At 41.9% G+C, this 25200-nt stretch overlaps 1 protein-coding gene across 1 annotated transcript in view; it reads right to left on the reverse strand.

Annotated features, from left to right (window-relative positions):
• The window catches only part of LOC115135893 (UV radiation resistance-associated gene protein-like), a 139249-nt gene extending 116453 nt beyond the window's left edge, over window positions 1-22796 (reverse strand). Inside the window, 6 exon segments of the mRNA XM_029671063.2 lie at window positions 11165-11250; window positions 11361-11435; window positions 11610-11771; window positions 15108-15142; window positions 15823-15940; window positions 22313-22796. Of these exon segments, the coding sequence (XP_029526923.2) occupies window positions 11165-11250; window positions 11361-11435; window positions 11610-11771; window positions 15108-15142; window positions 15823-15940; window positions 22313-22399 (563 nt within the window). The 5' untranslated portion in view covers window positions 22400-22796.
• Between the last annotated feature and the right edge of the window lie 2404 nt (window positions 22797-25200).

The raw sequence follows: 25200 nt of genomic DNA on the forward strand, positions 1-25200 counted from the left end.
AACGCAACTTCGGCTCTCCTCTTATGATGCAACAACCACTTGTGGTTGGAGTTCATAGTGGTTGCAGTGGGGAAAGTGGCTATGGTTGCAGAGTGAGAACGGGGCCTGTGGTCATGAAAGTGGGAGATTTTTAGTAACTTTATGGGACAGTCTATAAAACGCTTAGGTATGCAGTCCCTCAGAGCCTTCCTGGAACTGCCTCCTTTAGTGGGTTTAGTGCCTGACCCTCCATAAGCTCGGTTTAAAACTAATCCAGCTCGCAGAGATATTTGCACAAATCTATGGTGCCTCCAGCTACTTCCATGTTTTTTTTATTTTTATTAACGTCAAATCAAATGTATTTATATAGCCCTTCGTACATCAGCTGATATCTCAAAGTGCTGTACAGAAACCCAGCCTAAAACCCCAAACAGCCAGCAATGCAGGTGTAGAAGCACCTGCATTAAAGCTATTCCTCAGACACCTCAGGATATTACTGTGTGTGGTAGGAGGATGGAGCCCAGACCAACATTCATCACTCCTGTATCTTCAGTAAGTGGGGTCAGACATAACTCCTAATGATGTCACACTTTAAGAAAGGAGGAAAGGGGAAACTCTACTACAACCATTCACTTTCTTTTCATTTTTTCTTTCTTCATTTCAACCTGCTTGGGAAGATAGCGATAGCAGTTGGTGATCGTCCTTGGAAACGTCAGGGCAAAGCCGTTTTGACAGCTTTATCGGTCTGAGGTGATTGTGATGGAAGAATCTTATATAGCACTTCCCTAGGTGAGTGCTGTTATCTTCCCAGCCCTTAACGCATGTCTGCACCCTTATCAGCTCAACCAGTCTGGGGATAGGAGGGCCTGCCCATCATATCACATCAGGCCCTATATGGGCCCCTGGATCACAAGGTGTGAGGGGGTGGACCAGTCCCAGGCCCCTATGCCCTCACTGGGGCAGTGCAACCACCAGGCTGGCACCCACCCCTCCGGAAAGCACACTAAACCATAACAACTTTACCTTTTCTACAACATGAGGACGATGAGTGAAAATAACAAGTAGGGATTACTGGGAGTTACGATTCAAATAAGTACGCACTTTAGATCCTTAAGGACATTCAGTCCTTGATTTAAGATGTAAATGCATCGGAAAGCATAACATCTTAAACCCTAAATCCGTTTGTGGATGAATGCCTGTAAAAGCATGTGGATTCCAACGAGACTATTCTTGAACATTCATATGGAACATTTTCCCCAAACAGAAAGCTGCTTGGAAGCAATCTTTAGAGAATTCTTGTTTGCAATGCTGCCTCTCGCAGCTGAAGGGAGGAGAGAAGGAAGCTTTGATGGATTTGAGACAAAATCAATGGGCATTGTAAGAAACACAAATGGCATTGACTTTGACCTAAAAACACATCCACTATGTAGTAACTCCTTCCAGAGCGGCCTCCACAAAGCACTGGCTCTGATGGCCCGTACTGTTCATGGATTCATTTACCCAACTGATGATCTCAAAATAAATATTTACCATGGTTTATACGTAGCGCAACAGGCCAGCAATCGCAATCAGTGCCGAGCAACAGCAGAGGCAGATCATCTGGCTTACAGAGATAAAAATAAAAAAAGTTGAAGAAAAAACGGGTGTTTCAAAAAGAGAGAGAGAAAGAAAGCGAGCGAGGAAGAGAGCGAGAGCGTGAGAGCGAGAGCATCCCCGTCCCCCTAGAGAGTAGGGGCACATCGAAACAAAACACATTTCATTGCCTTATATAGCGTTGGCGGTTGGGGGTGCTTGTCTCATTCACAAAGCGGTTGGTGAGATAGCTTAAAGCCCGGGTCCATTCCATTCCTCCACAATGGTATGCAGTGGTTTTCGGTTTTTGTTCGTTTGCATGCATTTTTCATCGCCCCCTCATATCGTTCCAGCCGTGTACTTTTTGTTTTGAGAGACCACTTGATGTTGCAGGCATGGAAACTTTTTGTGACTCTTTTGTGTTGCAGAGAGAAAGCGAGGAAGTGAGGTGCAGTTGGCATCTAAGAAAACATACGAGGGAGGTAGAGGAGGTTGACAAAACACTTATTTTACTGTGTGATAAGATGGGTTTCATTTATAAAATGCTCTAATATCAGATGACAAGAGATTGGGGCCCTTGTTAATGTTTTTGGCCCCTCTCCCCCTCCGCTTCTACTTCCTCTGTCTACAGATACTGTATAGGTCAGATACACAGACCGACACAAACACCTCACAGCCAGGCCTGGGACATACAGTTGGCAGGAAGAGAGACAACTTGATCAGACATATACTTTTACTGAATGATTTGATAGTTCTAAGTAACAGTTTAAAACAACTCTACTGAACTTTATCGAATCAATCATCAATTCAATTGTGACTGTGAAACCAATAGAATATATTCACACCATGAGTAATCTATACCCTCGAAATATATATAAAAGCAATAGATTGTATGTTTTACAGATAACGCAATGATTGTTCAGGTACACAACAAGAACCACACAATAGCTAAGAGGAAGGGAAAAAGAGGCTAAGGTGAGAAAACCAAATAAACATCTGTTCGCAGCATACCTGTACCTCACCGGCGGGGCGGACAATGTCGCTATTCATATTTCATATTTACCCTGTCGCCATTAATATTTACCCTGTCGCTATTCATATTTACCCTGTCGCTATTCATATTTACCCTGTCGCTATTCATATTTACCCTGTCGCCATTAATATTTACCCTGTCGCCATTAATATTTACCCTGTCGCCATTCATATTTACCCTGTCGCCAATTCATATTTACCCTGTCGCCAACTCATATTTACCCTGTCGCCAACTCATATTTACCCTGTCGCCAACTCATATTTACCCTGTCGCTATTTACCCTGTCGCTATTTACCCTGTCGCTATTTACCCTGTCGCTATTCATATTTACCCTGTCGCTATTCATATTTACCCTGTCGCTATTCATATTTACCCTGTCGCTAACTCATATTTACCCTGTCGCTAACTCATATTTAAATAGTCACCTCTGTACATAGAGGAGTTAAGATTGTGGGGGGTGACAGAAAATATTTTGGTGCACCTTCATGTGCATTTTCTCTCTGCGGATGGTTAGATGCCTTTTGAAGGGGTTCTTCCAATATTCTGTAAGTAAAAAAATCTTTGTTTACAATACATGGCAACTTTAGAGAGAAAGCCATGGTGGGAAACCCTGTGAGTCAACCTAATACCTATTTCCGGAAAAAACAAACATGTTACCTGTAATAAATATGGCCCGCTTTCAAACAGTCCCTTATTTACCACGGGTATACCCCCTTTAATTAAATACATCCAAGCACGTAGGCGGCACCGGTGAGGAGTGGGAGTGTGCTGATCTGGCCACATTTGTATTCGTGAACCTATCCGTAATTGACACATGCTAATTGGATGGGATGATACTCATAAATCAGCTCAATTGAAGTGCTTTAAAATGCTTAGGCCTACATTGGTCTCAAGGCATGTTTTACTGTACCGCATCTTCTACCCCCCCTAAACCTTCAGATATAAACAAAAGACTGTATAAAGAAGATGTTACAGTAAAGCACATGGGGTTTTGTCTTGGTATGAAAGGGATATAATAAGGGACATGTTAGTCTTCTAGGGTCAGAGGGGCCAGGCCCTCTGCAGAAGATTACTGACGAGAGGTTCCCATCTCCTCCCCTCAAACTGTCCCTCTAGGTCACTAAAGCTGCAAGAGGTAATGAACCAAACAATGAACAACTAAAATCCTAACCACACAAAGACTCTCCTTTTACCACCACGGTCGGTTACATAAGTTAGGATTAAAGTTACCGCCCTACTTTCTCTCCATAATGGGTAACACACTGGCGATGCTACTCTAATGCACAACATGCCACGAGTAATTGAGGGAAGAATGCAGCCCTAGATCAACGGTTTGAGATTAGGGCTGACAGCAAGCAATGTTAGGGAACTGCTGGGCTGGGACGGAACGAAAGAGATGGAGCAGGAAAAGGCTCTGTGTCAGGACTCAGGAGTCAACATGGCACCAAACCGAAGCAAACAGGCCGAACCAGGGAGGGACTTACCTGAAAAAGACATAAGAAACCCTTGTTTTCATTTAATGTTGCAAAATGTTTTGCTATGGTGTGCATTAAATGAATTTACAACCCAGGAGTCCATGGGCCTAGTGGCTAGAAAGAAAGAGTGCAGGCTACTGGCTTGGCATGTGAGAAAAGTACATTTGTTTAAAGATCTGTTAAAGGTTTTGTTAAATTTCAGCCAGTAGTTTTGAAAGTAGCGCTCACGAGCCAAAACGGGTCCCCAAAAATTGTGCACAATTGTTTGAGCCTCTGGAGCGAATGCCCAAAGAGAGAATGTAAAAAAATATGTAAAAATGATGTTTTTTTTAAGTTAAAAAAAACCAAACTTTGGGGGTGTTCATGTGGTATGCATGTTGGGCTCACCCCGGAAAGTCATTGGGCAATACTGTGCTGACCTGATCCCTCCTCAACCTTGCAACCTCATTAAACATCATTCCACCTGCCAATCAACATTGTCGATCAAGTCCGGTTGTTGCAGGATAGTTCCCGTTATAGCACGTGGTCTCATCAGAATAGTATTTCAAATGAGCAAGCAAATGTGATAATGTAATTTTATACAACGGAAAATGTATACTTATATGTTTCCATCAAATTTCCTACTCCTAGAAAGTGTGTTGATTATATCATATGCCAACGTGATAAATTATGATCGCTGGCAATCAACAGCTGCAGTGTTCCAAGCATTGGATTACCTAACTTCATGGAATACGTTTCAAAGTCTATAAAGACAAAAAGTGGATGATTGGAATTATTTGATTTGGATGGATGGTTGATACAAAGGTAGGCCTGTATTTTCCTCTATAAAAAGTGGATGAAAGTTTGCAGTATACATTTCTCAAGCACATCAAAGTTGTGTGTCGTTTCACGATTCGCAAATGGGATAGATGGACGCATGCCTTGTGAAAAACCTTAAAGCCTATTGCACAATGAATTCCAAAAATCAAACAAACAAGATACACCATTTAGGAGATACAGGTTGTGACCATAGTGTTTCTGATCAGGTTGACAATCATCTTCTAATATATTTGTGTGGTTACAATGCTATCTTTTGAGAACAGCATTTTGTGGTTTGCAGAGAAAAGCATTAAATGAAAAGAAACTACTATCGAGGTCTAACAGATCTAACTTCTAATGGTTTCTAACTTCTGATGCATGGATTTGATCAATTTATTCTATGTATTATCACTGTTAACATGGAAATAATTATAATATCTAATGGTTAGCCATGCAGTCATTTGAAACATAGACTCAGAGCGCACGTTCACTACATGACTGGAATGAACGTGTAGATTGTATGTACTAAATGATGGCAGGTTAGAATGTAAGGATTCAGTGGCCTCCCGGGTTGCGCAGTGGTCTAAGGCACTGCATCGCAGTGCTAGCTGTGCCACCAGAGACTCTGGGTTTGAACCCAGGTCCCGCGGGGGGTCGGGCGCAGTGCACGCTGACCAGGTCGCCACGTGTACGGTGTTTCCTCCGACACATTGGAGCGTCTGGCTTCCGGGTTGGATGTGCGTTGTGTTAAGAAGCAGTGCGGCTTGGTTGAGTTGTGTTTCTGAGGACGTATGGCTCTCGACCTTAGTCTCTCCCAAGTCCGTGCGGGAGTTGTAGCAATGAGACAAGACAGTAACTACCAGCAAAAAAAGAGGTTGTTATTTATTTTTTTGAAGAATGTAAGGATTCTGTGGCTTTATCCACTGAGAGAGGATTGTAGATTGTTAATTATGCATGTATGAGCCACACAAATGGCACGTTGAGCCCAAAACAGGAGGTTTAAAAAAAAGAAGGCATTTTTCTATCTTCCGGAACATCTCTTTGAAGGGATATTTCGGGATTTTGGCAATGAGGCCCTTTATCAGTCAGATGAACTGGTAAATAACATTGGTATTTTTCTGTGTCCAACATGAAGGAAGTTAAAAGTTTGCGAGCCAAGGCTAACTAGCATTAGCGCAACAACATGCTAACTGGAAGTCTATGGGTAACACTAGTTAGCAACTGGAGCTAGTTAGCAACTTCCTTAAAAGTGCACACAGACATAAAAATGGTATCCACAAGTTCATCTGACTCTGGGGAAGTAGATAAAGGGTCTCATTGCCAAAATATCCCTTTAAGTACACTCCTGAGGTGTGAAAGAAAAACAGCATAGCAACGTCCATATTCTGCAAAGTGATTTGGGGCTTAGTAGCCAGTTTGTGGTCTGACTCATGGTGTTGGGACCCTGGGGGTCAGCTCTCTGGGCTTGGAGACGGAGCCATCTGTTTAAACGGGTCCCTTTAATCCGGCCCAGAATAATATCCTGTGGCTGAGAGCTGAAGGTTGGAGAGGGGCACCCAACCGGCAGGCGACCCACAGGACTGCTCTAAGGCCAGACGTTAACTAGAGGAAAGGCTTATCACCTCCGTTAGACACTGCGTCAGGGCAGACCCACTTAAGACTTCACAATTGAACACTGCCTCTGTTTTCACACACTGAATACACACATACAGTGCCTTCAAATAATATCCATTCCCCTTGACTTAAAGCCTGAATTCAAAATGGATTAAATTATTTTTCCCCCCCTCACCTATCAACACACAATACCCCATAATGTCCAGGTGAAAACATGTTTGGAGAATTGTTTTGCAAATTTTTTGAAAATGAAATCTCTCAATTACGTAAGTATTCACACCCCCTAAGTCAACACTTTGTAGAATCACCTTTGGAAATTATTACAAAGGTGTCTTTCTGGGTAAGTCTCCGCACCTGGATTGTGCACCATTCGCCCATTATTCATTAAAAAAAAGATTCAAGCTGTCAGATTGGTTGTTGATCATTGCTAGACAACTATGTTCAGTCATGCCATAGATTTTCAAGTAGATTTAAGTCCAAACTAAAACTCAGCCACGAAGGAACATTCACTGTCTTCTTGGTAAACAACTCCAATGTAGATTTGGCCTTGTGTTTTAAGTTATTGTCCTCCTGAAAGGTGAATTCATCTCCCAGTGTCTGGTGGAAACCAGACAAACAAGTTGTCCTCTATGATTTTGCCTGTGCTTAGCTCCATTCCATTAATTTTTTATCCTGAAAAACTCCCCAGTCCTTAACGATTACAGGCATATCCATAACATAATGCAGCCACCACTATGATTGAAAATGCAGCCACCACTATGATTGAAAATATGGAGAGTGTTATTCAGCAATGTGTTGTGTTAGATTTGCCCCAAACATAACACTTTGTATTCAGGACAAAAAGTTAATTTCTTTGCAGTATTACTTTAGTGCCTTGTTGCAACAAGATGCATGTTTAGGAATATTTGTATTCTGTACAGGCTTCCTTTTTTTCACTCAATTAGGTTAGTATTATGAAGTACTGTAACTAAAATGGTGATCCATCCTCTGTTTTCTCCTATCACAGCATTAAACTGTTTTAAAATCACCATTGGCCACACAATGAAATCCCTGTGCGGTTTCCTTCCTTTACAGCAACTCAGTTAGGAAGGACGCCTGACCTTTTCTAGTGACTGTGTGTTTATACACCATCCAAAGTGTAATTAATAACTTGCTAAAATATTCCATGTCTTTTAGATTTTTTAAAAATCCATCTACCAATAAGTGGTCTTTGTGGTTGAATGTGTGTTTGAAATTCACTGCTTGACGAGGGACCTTACAGATAATTGTATGTGTGTGGTACAGAGATGAAGTAGTCATTCAAAACTCATGTTCAACAATATTATTGCGCACAGAGTTAGTGCATGCATCTTATTATGCGACTTCTTAAGCACATTTTTACTCCTGAACTTACTTAGGCTTGCCATAACAAAGAGGTTGAATACTTATTGACTCAAGACATTTCAGCTTTTCATTTTTGTATTAATTTGTAAACATTGAAATATAATTCTACTTTGACATTATGGAGTATTGTGTGCAGGCATTTAATAAATTGAATACATTTCAAATTCAGGTTGCAACACAACAACATGTGGAAAAGGTCAACGGGTGTGAATACTTTCTGAAGGCCCTGTATAGGGAGGCCAGTGAGAGAAATCATCTGAGAATACAGGGAAAGACCAACATGTGGCATTGATAGAGTGGAAAAATATTCCTCTGACATAAATCTGTGTTAAGAGCCTTGAATTCTGTGGCTCATCTGTTCAATGAAAGATATGTAGGGCCTAAATTTCCACCCAGGGCACTTGTGCCTAATGTTGAAAAACACATTACCAGGACAAAAAGGAAAAATAGGCGTCAAACCATGATAAACTGGAGGCAACCTGATAGTCTGCTGACAGACAGCGCTCCAAACAGACTGCTGGATACATATAGCCCCTCTCATCTCCTCGTTTCGCTTCCACAGTCTGTCAACATCCCAACTCTACTCAGTCATCTGAACACCATCCAAACCTACTTCTGATCCAATCAGATCACCCTATACCCCAAGGCCCTATACCCCGGTGTACTCTACACCAAGAGGGAGAGTAAGTAGAAGTTACCCCTAATATAACCACAGAGTAAGAGCGAGGGGAGAGTGAAGGGAAGCTGGCAGAGTGAAGATGTAGGAGCCAAATGCATACTTGGCTTGAAATACTGTCAAAAGTACTGTCAGGCTCATTTGGAACAGGCTGTCATAGCCCCAATTAAAAAAGGAAACAATGACCATGGATTACATCATATTTCTTAGATGGTGGGGTCACAAAAACGTTTTGATATCAAAATGGGGTCGCAGGACAAAAAATGTTTGGGAACCCCTGACCTTGGTCATGTTGGTGTCAATGAACCCCATCACATCAGCCTCTATAAGCCCGGCCCCAGGCCTGCAGAGGATCCTCAGCCTCAGGCCCAGGAAGGAGAGGGAGTCAATGGAGCTGCTTTAAATTCCTCAGAACCCCACCGGGATAGAGAGATGGAGAGAGCAGGACTCAACAGCACTGAGCAGAGCCCACTCACGCAACTTGGAGGACATTTTCTCTTCCAAAGTAAGGCGAAGACACAAAACAGTCATCAGCCAGAGGAAGCCCTTCGGGCTGGAGGAATCTCCACCCCAAAACTGTACAGCTCACCTCAAGCTGGGGTGAGGAGTGATGCATAACACTAGGAATGTTTATATTTTATTATTGAATCTTCTGATTCAACAGAAAGAGTAAAGACTTGAGGAAGATACTTATGATGAATGCTGCCTAACTATACAAAATGGTTATTAATTAACAGTTCAAAACATTGTGCCCCCCTGTACATTGCAGTCTAAAAGGGTCATAAAATTTAGCTTGCGCCAACTTCTAATTAACTGTGGTGTTCCCCAAGGCAAGCTCTGCGCAAACCCTGTAGGTAGTGTTAACATTACGCCACATTAAAATATAGGACAACAGAGCTGTGGTTTGTCAACATGGAGCAAACCGCACTTGGAAACATGCCTCCCTCCTGAATTGCCAATGGTTTTATAAAATGATCGTTTGCTGCCCTCTTGTGGAATAAAGAGCTATGAAAGACCATTAATCACTAATATGTAAGGGTGTCCACCCAAAAACGTACAGCATCTTTGGTCCATTGGGTAAAATAATATATAATTGTGTAGATAATCATCTAATAAAACCTATGGTCCAAACGTAATGTCTCTATCATAATCTGTTCAAAAGCTAATAGAGTTTCTACCCTGGTAAAATGGCCAAAATAAGGGTGAATAATTAAATGGAGGCCAGAGGGGGAAAAAAGTGGTCAGTAATCAGAAAAATAATAATATTGCATCAGGTAGGCTGGCTGCTGTGCAAGAACTGTGGCTAACTGACAGGCTCACCGCGTCAGGTAGGCTGGCTGCTGTGCAAGAACTGTGGCTAACTGACAGGCTCACCGCGTCAGGTAGGCTGGCTGCTGTGCAAGAACTGTGGCTAACTGACAGGCTCACCGCGTCAGGTAGGCTGGCTGCTGTGCAAGAACTGTGGCTAACTGACAGGCTCACCGCGTCAGGTAGGCTGGCTGCTGTGCAAGAACTGTGGCTAACTGACAGGCTCACCGCGTCAGGTAGGCTGGCTGCTGTGCAAGAACTGTGGCTAACTGACAGGCTCACCGTTGAACGCATCATCATTATTCTCGAATCCGGATGACATTGAACAATATAGGTGGTAGGATACATATCGACTTTGAGACAACATGTAGTATTTTCATATACGCTTTTCTTATTAACGAAATTCCTGCGAAATTCCTGTTACTTTTCGATTTCTCACCCAAAAGAAATCTACGGAGCAATGAGCGTGACACAAGCACTAGGGTAGCCTAGTGGTTAGAGCGTTGGACTAGTAACTGGAAGGTTGCAAGTTCAAACCCCCGAGCTGACAAGGTACAAATCTGTCGTTCTGCCCCTGAACAGGCAGTTAACCCACTGTTCCTAGGCAGTCATTGAAAATAAGAAGTTGTTCTTAACTGACTTGCCTAGTTAAATAAAAGGTCAAATAAATTTTAAATTTTAAAAATTTGTTGCTTATTATTGGTTACAAATCCAAATTTTGTGATATAATGTTAATGATGTTAGAGAAAGACCCCACTATACAATTCAGAACATTAATAATAATTAACATGAACATGAATAATAATAAAAAGTGAAATTTCATCACCAAAGCGAGGTTTCACCCATCCTGATAATTCTAATGGAATTCTCCATCTTTTACATTGTTAGACATTGCCAACGATGACAGAGTGCCTTTATTTGACTAACTTGATTAAAGCCTTCCATATGCATTTCCTGTTATGTCCAAGAAAAATCCAGTCTGTAGTGTTTTGGCAGCTCTCAGTGACTTGGGAGAAAAAAAAACTGCCTCCATGATTACAAAGGCACTTGAGGCAGTTTCCTGGCGCCATCTTATGGACAACATGGGGAATGTATACAGTGACAAAAAAAGTATGTGACGTATACAGTAGTAGAGAATGTTCCCCACAAGTATATTTAGCATTTCCAATCTTCTCTGGCAGCTAAAGGAAGGTGCTCCTGGTAATGAGAAGGGCAGCCAAAGAAAGTACTAGCCAAACAGGCTAACGGGACATATTGTAATTTGGGAGATACTAACTGTCCAGTGTCTTATGTGTGGGAATGTTTGGCGGGTGCAGTCCGTCTCACCTCAGCAGAGAGAAGACACTGTAGGAGTTCCTCACTGAACTCTGGTCCACCTGGAGTAAACTGTTCTTCTTCCTCTCAGAGTGGTCCTGAAATATGCACATTACAACAACAAACCAAATATGGAAAAACTAATTATACAACAGAATGTCTATAGTCTATGTTAGGGACAGAATTCCTGGAACAAAGTCAGTAGTACCTTATGATCAAAGTCAGCTGCATAGTAGCCATCATTCAATCCAAATATGATCTCATTTGGATTCCTGGAGCGGATCTGTGAAGGAACAAAGCAGTGGTATTTAGTCTGTATTAAAACAAGAGAGGCTGTTGTTGTCTATATGACTGCAGACTGTACTGTATTCTGATCAGAGGAAAGCATGCATGTATGCTAGTCAGCATATATCCCAAAGCAGCCTACATTATATGAGCATATGTTGTTTCCACTGACCTGTTGCCCTGTGTATCTAAGCCCGTCCAGGTTGACCTTCCACTCTATGAGAAGTATGAACTGTTCCTCTCGGCCGCCCCAGATCTTCACCACAAAACAGGACACAGACGTGTCCAGGAGGTCCGGCAGCATGCCAAAATCCAGGCTCCGCCATGTTGGATTCTGTAAAAAACAGGACACGAGAATTGATGAGACAGCTGAATGAATGATCCCACTGGGATGCAAAGTTTTGATAAGTTCAACTAATATTGCGTCTTAAAACAACCAAGTGTTTAATTTGTTCCCGATTTTGTGACAGGTTGAGAGGCACATTTGAACGATTCAAATGACAAATCGTGTGTGTCAGTAGGGTGCGTGAAAGTGCCTCGAGCACACAAAATAGTGCGGAACAAGGATGTTAATTTAACTGTAATGTAACTGTTGTCCCACTTACAAAAGTCTGACCAAATATTTACAAATCCAACTTCAATATCCCGAGGCGATTTGTCGTCACAAAGGCTTGGCTTGTCCAACAAAACACTATAGGTAACTAGGTTTCAGACGGATTTCTGAGCTACTCAAACCCAGCGGGCAAAACTGGTTGCAATGTTATTATGACGTCACATGCCACATTTTGCCTGCTGGGAAGACAAGGTCCCTGGACTCCCTGACATTTGTCGGTCTATCCTGTGTCATACACTACTGTACAAAGAAGCCCATTCCCACCATTTAAAGAGTCTACCCATCTGCCTTCCTACAGAACGATATATAACTGATCATCTTAAACTGTTTGTAAAATGGAGGATTGTCAAAGCCAGAAGTGGAGAGGTGGAGGAAAACAACAGAAATAAAGGGGGGAAAAGGCCTAGGGGGGGTAGTGTGCGGTGCGCAATGTTCCTCTACATAATAACAGGAAGAGCAGGCGGAAAGGAGCAGCCTCCTTTGACAGACGAGAGACCACAAAGGGGAAACAGACCAGAACACGAACACTAGAAAGCAAAGGTCACAAAGAGGAATGCTGATGTTTTTAAACACAAAAGCAGATTTCTGATCTCTGCCAGACATGATCATGAGCTTCATCTGCAGTGCATTATAGACTAGAGAGAGTAAAGGAAAGGTAGGCTTGGAAAATAGCTTAGGCCAGCTCATGACTCTGCATTTAGCCGGTTAGTAATGGTCTGCTATACTTGGCTGCATTCACCATGGACTGAATAGACTCCATGCAGAGATGGGAGCGAGTAGCAGCTGTTGTTGCACATAGGGTGTATGACCAAATCTAACAGTCGTTGAGGATAATCGTTTCCCCGCTAATGAGGAAACCAAAAATATGGAAACTACCAACTGAAGTTGCGTTAATAGCACTATAGTTGAGAACACCATCAGCAGTATCTGATTATACTGAATGACATCTTTCAGAACACAATGACAGCCCTGCTATGAACACGTTTGCAGGGAGAAAGAGAACAATGGAAGCTTGTGGTCATATTTCATTGATGTTGATGTAAGCCTATTTGTTTCACCTTCTCTCATACAGTGTGTTGCTACAAGGCTGCTTCCCACCTTCCTGTTTGTTTATATGACTGGGGGACAACACAAAGAGATTAGTGCATGCTATTAGTGCAGTGACATTGACTGTTTCCTGTTGTCTTGGTCTTGTTACACACACGCATCCTATTACAGCTGTCAATGAGAGACCGAACAGTAAACCCCATGTGCTGTGCCCTCTGTGAAGCTGAGGAGACAGGAAGAGAGCTCCACAATCCTGGTGTGGCTGATTTTTGCAACATCAATCCATCCAACCAAACAAACAAGTATTATGGACACTTGTCTATGACTGCTCAAAGCGGATCAATCAAAACCTCCCTTTCTGTCAGGTTACTTTAAGTAACATCAGCAGTTGATGTTTTGACGGAGAGAAAGTGAAAGGTAGGCTACTTGACTTGATTCTGTTAGAAACAAACACCAAGGCAGCTGGCCTGAGGCCATGTGTTGACTGACTGTCAGGCACTACTCCTCCACAATTCGGCAGTGGAGGAAGTATTCCCTCTTTCCACACAGCAGCACTGGAGAAAGTGACTACTGTATACACTTTCGCGTGCACCACACACAAGTTGTGAGCGCGCAGAAGCTAGGACAGGGGTAGGCCCAGCGCTTAAAATCGAGCCGGACACCGTCGGAACAGAACCCGGCACCTCTCCATTTTCATTCAGGAACCTACTTGGCCGGATCCGGTACCTCTACATAAAAAATAATAATAATGAAGTCATTGGAACAACAAATAAATTCCTGCAAAGCTATAAAAATCTGACTGTAGTTTTGACACAGCCAGATCAACAGTCGGGGCAATAGCGTCATCCGCATATAATGGAAGTTGACCTTTTTTAACAGATTGACCAATGATATTTATATAAATAGTGAAGAGAACAAGTTCCAAAATCGACCCGTGGTACACCTTTATGTACTTCAAGAAATTGGACTTAATGATGGCCTGAGTTCTGTCACTAAGACACCATGAACAGGTGTCCGAGATCAGGCCTTCAATAAAATAGCATGATCAACCGTCCACAAACAAAACATTTCATTTTAGTGTCTAAAGCATTGACAAGAACATTGTTAACTAAAGTGGTTGCTGTAATAGTGCTGTGCCCAGGCCTAAACCCTGACTGGTTTAAATTAAAAATACATTTCCCAGATTTTTTAAAAACTGCTAAATTTTACATTTACCAAAGATTGAACAACCTTTGCTAGACAAGGAAGCTTTGAAATGGGCGCGGTAATTATTACTCTGTCTAAATAGGCCTATTGAGTGAACATTGTTTTACAAAGTAAAACAAGAGAGACAGGCTTTGGCACAAGAGTATCGGCCATTGCTGGCTAGTGAGCTGCGCATCATTGGGTGAGTCAGTGAAAGTGGAAAGCTTTTCTAGGACTATAATTCACTGACCGTTTTTTTTATTGATCTCAGATTCTCAGTTCGGCAATGTCAAAGTAGCCTGTCATTTTAATCATTTGTGTGTTATTAAAAAAGATTATGCTGAAGCCGCCAGTCATATAAAATGACATAGAATTGCATGAAATGTGTTTATAAAAAGGCCAAATTCTTCCCAGACCCAAGTACAAAAAAAATGCTACTTCTGTAAGCGCCTCTACTCTAATACTCTATGCCACTACATAAATGCGATGATAGGCATGCCCTGCTTAATTATAAAGGTGACTTCTATTTTTTTGTCCATTCCTGTACCTCGGAGCACCCCAGGTCACTCCCCTCTCGCAGTCACTTTTTGTTATGGCACCTCCCAATTTACAAGCACTGGGTAGGCCTAGGACTTGTTTCAATTCATGAGTCTTCAGAATATAACTAGGCCTATAACCGGTAGTGTGCCTCCACAGATGTGAGCAGACAAAGCATACGACATAATTGATTATGACATTCCATAGCTGGTGCTACGGTCAATTTTTGTGAGGCCAGGAGGCCCTGGCCAACACGTGTTTGTTCTTTTTTCAAAGAACGACACTCACCAATGAATCTCGGATGACCTCACTCTTGTAAAAGTCTGCAAGGGAAGGAGAAAAGCCAGGTTAGATTTACTTGAAAGCTTTCTCAAGCAGAGAATGAATAAACACACAAAAGCTCAAACAACACTTGTGAGGATGCAACTCCTTTCAGGACTACAATGGGAGGAGTCCTATTAAAGGGTTTGCACAGCAAACGTTTCTAGGATTACCTGACAACAGTAAGCCGTGAGGTTTAGCCTTGATCTGGGTCATTGACTTATAATGAAATGATTTGTCCTTAAAACAAAGTGAAAGACCACATTTACTGTAGCATCAGCGTCCCCTAACAAACCAAACCCATGTGCATTTAACCACACAGCGTAATGGGACTCTGACCTTTCTCCCACTTATGAGAGTAATGCAGTCCACCTTAACGCTGAACATTTAGACCTAAAGGGGGCTCTGGCACCAAGGGCCGAAGTCTAACGTGAGATGTCCGCATGGTAACATGGCTTTTGGTTATATCATGCAATCATGTCAATGGAAGAGTTGATAAACTTTAGTTATGTGCACAGAACTAGTTTGGATTCAGGCCCAAAGACATGTTAAGTCTATTTGTACTGTGGACTGGGCTCAGTAGTATGAAAGGGGAATTAGTGCAGTAGCCTAGTACACTGTCTTACAGAGACAGCGTGCTGTATAGTAGCACTGTACAGTAGTACTGTACAGTAGTACTGACCTCTGGATATCCGGTCCTCTAAGCAGAGATGAAGGGTAAAATATGTGTCCAGTAGTGGAGAGCCATTCTTGTTGACAATGTTGCGGGCTGCAATGCTTCTGAGATGACGTAACCGCCTCTGTCAGGGAGAGAGAGGCAGATGGTGAGATAGTCAGGAAAAAAAGATGAGAAATAGAATAGATATAGAGGCAGAGCTGGAGAGTCCGGGATAGCGAGCAGGAGAGAGAACATTTTAAATGGTCTGCCCAAAACAATGGGGAACTGTCAGGCAGTTTCAATGCCTTTACAATTGTATTAACACCTTCAACAGTCTCATCTTGTTACACAATCCAAATTGATGCATATCAATTTACGAAACTATTACAAATGAACTGGCCTAATTCACACAAGATAAACATACATTAGCAGCCAACCAGAATACACAATGTCATATAGCAAAGTCATTACTGTTCATCGGGGGTCCCCAATAACACTCAGCCGTGGGCTTATTTTTCCTTGAGTGGATGGTCGGTAGTTATAAATCATTTGTACTTGACACATTGACCACAAGAATCCCAAAGAGATATAGTATTTGACCAAAACAGAATAATTTCAAACCTTGATTACATTGGGATACGATCGCATATACTGTATCCCTCTATTTATGCATGGGAATACTTGGGAACAGACTTACTAAATTAGAATCAATTTGAGCTGATTTCCTCATGATTTTACAGTCTTATGCCTCATGAAGCTGGTTGAGAGAATGCCAAGAGCGTGCAAAGCTGTCATCAAGGCAAAGGGTGGCTACTTCGAAGATTCTCAAATATATTTAGATTTTAACACTGTTGGTTACTACATGATTCCATGTGTTATTTTCATAGTTTTGATGTCTTTGCTATTATTCTACAAAGTAGAAAATAGTAAAAATAAAGAAATCCCCTGGAATGAGTAGGTGTCCAAACTTTTGACCGGTACTGTATGTATGTATGTATGTATGTATGTATGTATGTATGTATGTATTAATGAATGCATGTATATTACACTACCGTTCAAAAGTTTGGGGTCACTTAGAAGTGTCCTTGTTTTTGAAAGAAAAGCACATTTTTTGTCCATTAAAATAACAGCAAATTGATCAGAAATACAATATCTACAGTGGGGCAAAAAAGTATTTAGTCAGCCACCAATTGTGCAAGTTCTCCCAATTAAAAATACGAGGCCTGTAATTTTCATCATAGGTACATTTCAACTATGACAGACAAAATGAGAAAAAATCAATCCAGAAAATCACATTGTTGGATTTTTAATTTATTTATTTGCAAATTATGGTGGAAAATAAGTATTTGGTCACCTACAAACAAGTAAGACTTCTGGCTCTCACAGACCTGTAACTTCTTCTTTAAGAGGCTCCTCTGTCCTCCACTCATTACCTGTATTAATGGCACCTGTTTTAACTTCTTATCAGTATAAAAGACCTGTCCACAACCTCAAACAGTCACACTCCAAACTCCACTATGGCCAAGACCAAAGAGCTGTCAAAGGACACCAGCAACAAAATTGTAGACCTGCACCAGGCTGGGAAGACTGAATCTGCAATAGATAAGCAGCTTGGTTTGAAGAAATCAACTGTGGGAGCAATTATTAGGAAGTGGAAGACATACAAGACCACTGATAATCTCCCTCGATCTGGGGCTCCACGCAAGATCTCACCCCGTGGGGTCAAAATGATCACAAGAACGGTGAGCAAAAATCCCAGAACCACACGGGGGGACCTAGTGACTGACCTGCAGAGAGCTGGGACCAAAGTAACAAAGCCTACCATCAGTAACACACTACGCCGCCAGGGACTCAAATCCTGCAGTGTCCCCCTGCTTAAGCCAATACATGTCCAGGCCCGTCTGAAGTTTGCTAGAGATCATTTGGATGATCCAGAAGAAGATTGGGAGAATGTCATACGGTCAGATCAAACCAAAATATAACTTTTTGGTAAAACCTCAACTCGTCGTGTTTGGAGGACAAAGAATGCTGACTTGCATCCAAAGAACACCATACCTAATGTGAAGCATGGGGGTGGAAACATCATGCTTTGGGGCTGTTTTTCTGCAAAGGGACCAGGACGACTGATCCGTGTAAAGGAAAGAATGAATGGGGCCATGTATCGTGAGATTTTGAGTGAAAACCTCCTTCCATCAGCAAGGGCATTGAAGATGAAACGTGGCTGGGTCTTTCAGCATGACAATGATCCCAAACACACCGCCCGGGCAACGAAGGAGTGGCTTCGTAAGAAGCATTTCAAGGTCCTGGAGTGGCCTAGCCAGTCTCCAGATCTCAACCCCATAGAAAATATTTGGAGGGAGTTGAAAGTCCGTGTTGCCCAGCAACAGCCCCAAAACATCACTGCTCTAGAGGAGATCTGCATGGAGGAATGGGCCAAAATACCAGCAACAGTGTGTGAAAACCTTGTGAAGACTTACAGAAAATGTTTGACCTCTGTCATTGCCAACAAAGGGTATATAACAAAGTATTGAGATAAACTTTTGTAGGTGACCAAATACTTATTTTCCACCATAATTTGCAAATAAATTCATAAAAAAATCCTACAATGTGTTTTTCTGGATTTTTTTCTCTCATTTTGTCTGTCATAGTTGAAGTGTACCTATGATGAAAATTACAGGCCTCTCATCTTTTTAAGTGGGAGAACTTGCACAATTGGTGGCTGACTAAATACTTTTTTGACCCACTGTATATAGGTGTCAGAGGCCCATTATCAGCAACCATCACTCCTGTGTTCCAATGGCACGGTATATTAGCTAATCCAAGTTTATCATTTAAAAAAGGCTAACTGATCATTAGAAAACCCTTTTGCAAATATGTTAGCACAGCTGAAACCTGTTGTTCTGATTAAAGAAGCAATAAAACGGGCCTTCTTTAGACTAGCTGAGTATCTGGAGCATCAGTATTTTTGGGTTTGATTACAGGCTCAAAATGGCCAGAAACAAAGAACTTTCTTCCGAAACTCATCAGTCTATTCTTGTTTTGAGAAATTAAGACTATCCCATGTGAGAAATTGCCAAGAAACTGAAGGTCTTGTACAACGCTGTGTACTACTCCCTTCACAGAACAATGCAAACTGGCTCTAACCAGAATAGTAAGAGGAGTGTGAGGCCCCGGTGCACAACTGAGCAAGAGGACAAGTACATTAGAGTGTTTTAGTTTGAGAAAGACGCCTCACAAGTCCTCAACTGGCAGCTTCATTAAATAGTACCCACAAAACACCAGTCTCAACGTCAACAGTGAAGAGGCAACTCCAGAATGCTGGCCTTGTTGCAAAGAAAAAGCCATATCTCAGACTGGACAATAAAAATAAAAGATTAAGATGAGCAAAAGAACACAGGCCCTGGACAGAGGAACTCCTTAAAAAACAAGGACATTTTTAAGTGACCCCAAAACTTTTTTTGCTCTGAAAACTTGGGGGTGGGGGGGTGGTGAATGTGTCCTGGCTATTGGGGAACCCTGCTGTACATCCTCAAGTTAAAAAAAATTAACTGTAATTTTAGAATATGGTGGGTCAGTTTGAGATAACTTAAAGTATCTGGTTAAACATTTACCCCCAAAAAATAAATTTTATGGAATGATTCACGTCCGGGAATAACTGACCACAGATGCAGACGAGAGTTCCATTTGAAACCAGAGTTCATGTTTTGACTTCACTGTGCGTTTCCATTACAAAAGCCTTGCATACACAAGAGAGTCACAGTTTCATCAAATAAAGCTCAATCCAGCGTACCATTGATGCACAAAAACTCTTTGTACAGAACATCACCATGGTTGGATATCAGTAAAAAAAAAAAAATCCATCCTTCAAAAACTGAGCATAAAATAAAAGGAACCCACTTGAAGAATAAGGCTCAGTTATGTCCAATCAAAAAAAGATAACTGTACACTTTTTTCCCACAGATGACTGAATCTATAAAAAAATAAATGGCTCCAAAGAAAAGACCTCATAATTGAGAGTGGATAAGTCAAGAGAACGACCATGGGACATGACACGATACTCATAAAAAGAGGGGCCCCTCCGGGCAGCAGCATCAGAGAAGCAGCAGGACTTTATGTCAACGGCCGGTCTTCACCTGATCTGCATTCTTCAATCTCCAGCAACCCACACTGAGCTTCCACCACCACAGGCATTAGGGATAAATCGAAGTCATGGGATTCTCTAAAAGATTAAGGCCCTCGAAACAAAAACACAGCTTGTTCGGCAAAGGCTTTTTCCCTCCACAAAAATGTCAGAAGACATTTCTCCGAATGAGCTCATTTGTAGCTATGAGAGCAAATAGGGTCTCCAGCAGAACATATAATCTACCTACTAGGCCAACTGGTGATCTTTAGCACTGGGACAATGCCAGTACCAGAATATTTTTCCCATGGCAAAAATGAAAACACCAAGCAGACCAAACTCGGTTGTCCTTAAAAAACCTGTTGTACGTAAAATATTGTGTACTTTAGCTTGGGACATAAATAAATGTGACTCTGGATGACAACGTAAGTCTGTTTCCACCATTCGGGCCATTTTCCTAAAGAAGTTAGAACTTCTTTGTGTTTTGATTCTTTGCCACGATACTAACGAGTGTTGAGATAGTGCTATTGTCCCGGCCATAGTCATCGTGCTGTGAAGGTAAATGGTTGAGTCCATCCAGGTGTATTTTTTTGGTACCTTTACTTAACTAGGCAAGTCTGTTTAGAACAAATTCTTATTTACAATGACGCCTACACCAGCCAAACCCGGACGACACTGGGCCAATTGTGCACCGCCCTATGGGCCTCCCAATCACGGCCGGTTGTGATACAGCCTGGATTCGAACCAGGGTGCCTGTAGTGACGCCTTTAGCACTGAGATGCAGTTCCTTAGACCTCTGTTCCACTCGGGAGCCAAAACTTAACAGTATTACTTCTGTCCCTCTCCTTGCACCAACCTGGGATCGAACCAGGGACCCTCTGAACACAATGACAACAGTCGCCCACGAAGCATCGTTACAATACGGGCTGTTTGACAGAGAACTGTAAATGTTCACACATTTTGGTGTTACATTTTCGGTGGCCTTTACTTTCAATGGTCCCATTTCATAGCTGTCAAAACAGACAATGTTTTTCTTCATGGATCATAAGTTCTTACTCTAAGGGACAGAACTTAACACGCAGGTCACGATCTAGCTCTGAACCTTTGCACAATGACCACATAATAAAGTAGTAGGCCTAGGTGTATCCTACTCTACTCCAAATTAAATAAAAACATGTTAGAATAGAGGCAGTTCCATGGTAACAGAGTGACACAGACTCAGATGTTTCACTTTAAAATGCATGTCAAACAAAAACCAATGATTGCTTAACTTTGCAAACCATAAACATATTTAGTTGATGAACAGTGCAGATGCTAAGTTTGGTAACAGAATGACGGTTTGTGCTGTTTGCGCAGTTATTCTGTTACCAAACTTTGCATCTGCAATGTTTTTACACTCCTCAAATTGTCCAGTGTTGGTGACCGAGTCGCCACTTGAGCCACTTCTTCTTGTACTGAGCAGTTATTTGTGGCCCGCCATGTTAGCTTGCACGATTCTTGACATTCTCCTTCAACCTCTCATCAACAAGCCATTTTTGCCCACAAAACTACCGCTGGCTGGATATTTTTTGTTTGTCACACCATTCTTGATAAACCCTAGACAGCGTCGTGCGTTGAAAAGCCCAGGAGGCCGGCTGTTTCTGAGATACTACAACTGGCACGCCTGGTACCGATGATCATACCACGTTCAAAGCCGCTTATGTCACTCGTTTTGCCCATCCTAACATTCAATCGAACAGTAACTGAATGCCTCGATGCCTGCTTTATGCCACATGACTCACGGTCTGTAGGACCAAACCATTTTCATGAACGGGGTGGTGTACCTAATAAACTGGCCACTGAAAGACCACTTTTTGGTCATATCAAGTGCAAGGGCTTGCAGGTAAAGGTGCATTTTGAGAGCTGTAGACGTATAGCTATGTCTGATGTGGTTTCAGTCCTATTAGGGCCAAGCTGGTTGCTGAGGACTTATTCATAATAACTTGTGCAAAGACCTTGGGCATCAGACTGAAGGGTCTGTCCTGTAACTAGTTCATAAGTCAGGTGACCAAATTACTGTAGTGGTGCCTCGGTATCAGGCCAGGTCTTACTAAACTGACTAATTATCATCGTCTCTGTAGCTTGCAAACTAGATAGCTAACAATATCTTACGTTTGCACATGTATATTGTTATTAAATACAACTTTTTATGTAACGGACTAAGTCTTAGAAAGTTAGAGCTGTCTGGATACTCAAGAGAGCTGTAAAAGTCAGCTGAGCTAACGTTAGCTTGCTAGTTAGCGTAGCTCACTCTGCAGGCCTGTTGTATTCATCTTGCAGCTGACACACAGCAACGTAACAATACAATACGCATACAATCTACATAAACTCCGAATTACGGGTGTTTGTCCTTACCTGCTGAGATGTGAGCTCAACGTGCAAGGCTCGAGAAGATGAAGCTCCAGAGTTGACAGGGTGATCCCGACCGGTGATGGAGTTCATTCTCCTAACGGCACCAGGGCGTTCGCTCCTTCATTCAACAAAACATCTCAGCCCTGCCACCGATCAAACCCAGATCCTGTACATCTAGATTTAACTTCTACGGCAGAAATGTATGCATCCGTGTAGCGAACGTTCGTAAGAAAACAGCACTCTTGAAGCTGTCAGTTAGCAAGCTATGTAGCTAGCTAGCTATGTGACATAAACAAAGTAGGACTTGCTCAGGTAGATTTCGGTCTGTTTAGAGGGCAGCACCAGTAGATCACTGATTGGTCCACGGCTGTGCCTGTCGTTCGATTTATGCATTGCTATTTGCGGCTGTGCCTGTCGTTCGATTTATGCATTGCTATTTGTCAAATATGTCTATCACAAAGAAAGGGGCGGAGAGACAAACCTCTAGAGCTGCAATATGAGGAAGTGGGTGTTTATGTATGGCGACCAATGATGTATCATTCGCTGATGGTGACAACAAATATTTTTGTAACTAAACCAAGATTGACCACAGTCCACATATCCAACGGGAACAACTGAGTCAGTGGGCAGACATCTAGCGAGATCCTATTGGCGCGATCTAGCATCATCTGCATATTTCCGTTAGGGGACGCCTACTCTGAAGTGTGCGTTTGCAATAACTAAATTCGCCTCTGCACTCCTAAAAATTGCGATTTTCTCAAACTTTTTCAAAGGGCAAAGTCTACAAAACGTAGTCTACTCTTTTCATAACAGTTGCTAAATGTTTCATCGATGAGAACATTTACAGAATGTAGGCCAAATTCCATCTTCTCCCACTGCCGGACAGTGGCCTTCCTCCATGGTAGTGAGTGGAAATGCCAAGCGGATGCTTCACATTTATGCATCCGGTGAAAATATTGTTCTGTCTGTGGCGACAACGCACTCAACCAGAGATACTCTATATAATGACGAGATGGTCTTATCTAACAATCAAATCAAATTGTATTAGTCACATGCTCCAAATACAACAGGTGTAGGTAGACCTTACTGTGAAATGCTTACTTTCAAGCCCCTAACAGACAGTGCAGTTTCAAGAAATACAGATAAGAATAAGAGATAAAAGTAACAAGTAATTAAAGAGGAGCAGTAAAAAATAACAATATATACAGGGGGGTGCAGGTACAAAGTCAATGTGCGGAGGCATCGGTTAGTTGAGGTAGTATGTACATGTAGGTAGAGTTAATTAAAGTGACTATGCATAGATGACAACAGAGAGTGGCAGTGGTTTGGAGAGGGGGGGGCAATGTGAATAGTCTGGGTAGCCATTTAACTTGATGTTCAGGAGTCGTATGGCTTGTGGGTAAAAGCTGTTTAGAAGCCTCTACAATGGTAGTAGTTGGTCGTGTTCAAGAGCATAACATCCATGATGCATTGTGGGTAAATGTTGACTGACTGACTGATCTACAAATAATAATGAGTCTTTTTTATGGTGCAAAATGATTTGTAGATCAGTTAGTCGGCAGTCGCCTGCAATGTTGAACAAGCTGGTTGTCACAAAGGTGGAAAGGCATGCACGGACAGGCGAGATCAGGTGGGAACATTCTAGCCAATGAGAGGGCAGATCAAATCAAATTTTATTTGTCACATACACATGGTTAGCAGATGTTAATGCGAGTGTAGCGAAATGCTTGTAATAAGCATGTAAACAACAGAAATAACTGATATTAAAAATGTTTCTCAAAGTTGCCTAGATGCCATATGCGTCCACTTATATCAGTACATTCGTACCAAACTAAACATTACTTAACTTCTATTCAATCAAATAAGCCTCACTTAGCGATCACATTTTTTGCTGACCAAATCCAACACTCTCACACCATACAAAAGAGTGGAGTGGAGCCTCTATTTACGCTCAGATTCGAAGATGCTTTATTAACATCAAAGTAGATACAAGACTACAAATCGCTGCAACCTCCTGCACGTCACCTCTAGCTGGCACCTTTGCTAACAGGTACATTTAAAAGTAATGTTGCCAATTTATTCATTACTATGTTTAGCTAGCATTAGATAGGTTAATCTAGAGATTCTTACCTTTGCCTCGATTTGGCAGTCTTGTCCAGATCAACATGGGATTTGTAGTTCTTTATGATAGCCACATTAGCAGTTCATTAGCATTTAATCTGTTGGGGGTAAATACTGGTGAATACATTGATAAAAGTCTCCTTGTCCGGAGAGATATATACACGGTTATCAGTCACGCAAGGGTAAGCCTACACAAAACACAGCCTTTATTTGAAGTGTTTCTAAAATCTCCTCTGGGAAAAATGTATGGTAAAAAAACGATTGGAACCATTTCTGACTGCTAGGTTTTATGGGAATTATGACTCATACTGTGGTACTCTATTGTATGGACCTTCAGCAATCACAAAATAAAGCACCAATCAACCTAGCCTTCAAACTTGCACAAGGTGGCAAGAAACAGTATCAATTCAACAGTTAATAACCTTTTATCGATTAGATTTTCTTGCCTCCTGTGTCCTCTCTCCTCAGTCGAGGAGAAGTTGGCGAGGAGAGTGAACGTGAATGGAAATGCGCTTGCTTGAAATGAGATGGTACTTCTCCACTCGTGCGCCATTAGGCAAATTACGTTTACAGGGGTGGATCCCAAAATAAATGTGTAAAGTGATCAAAACAAATTAAGTCCGTTTTGCAAGACATTTTATAAATAAAACGATAACATTTTGTTTTTAAACTAGCAATATTTTTCTCGGACAAAACTAAATGTATTCAAAGGTGTGGTAGGCTGCCTAAGTGAATGAGAAGGTCAGTGATGAGAGGCTCCGTCCAAAAAG

Source organism: Oncorhynchus nerka, linkage group LG10, assembly GCF_034236695.1.
Source record: "Oncorhynchus nerka isolate Pitt River linkage group LG10, Oner_Uvic_2.0, whole genome shotgun sequence".
NCBI classification, from domain to species: Eukaryota; Metazoa; Chordata; class Actinopteri; order Salmoniformes; family Salmonidae; genus Oncorhynchus; species Oncorhynchus nerka.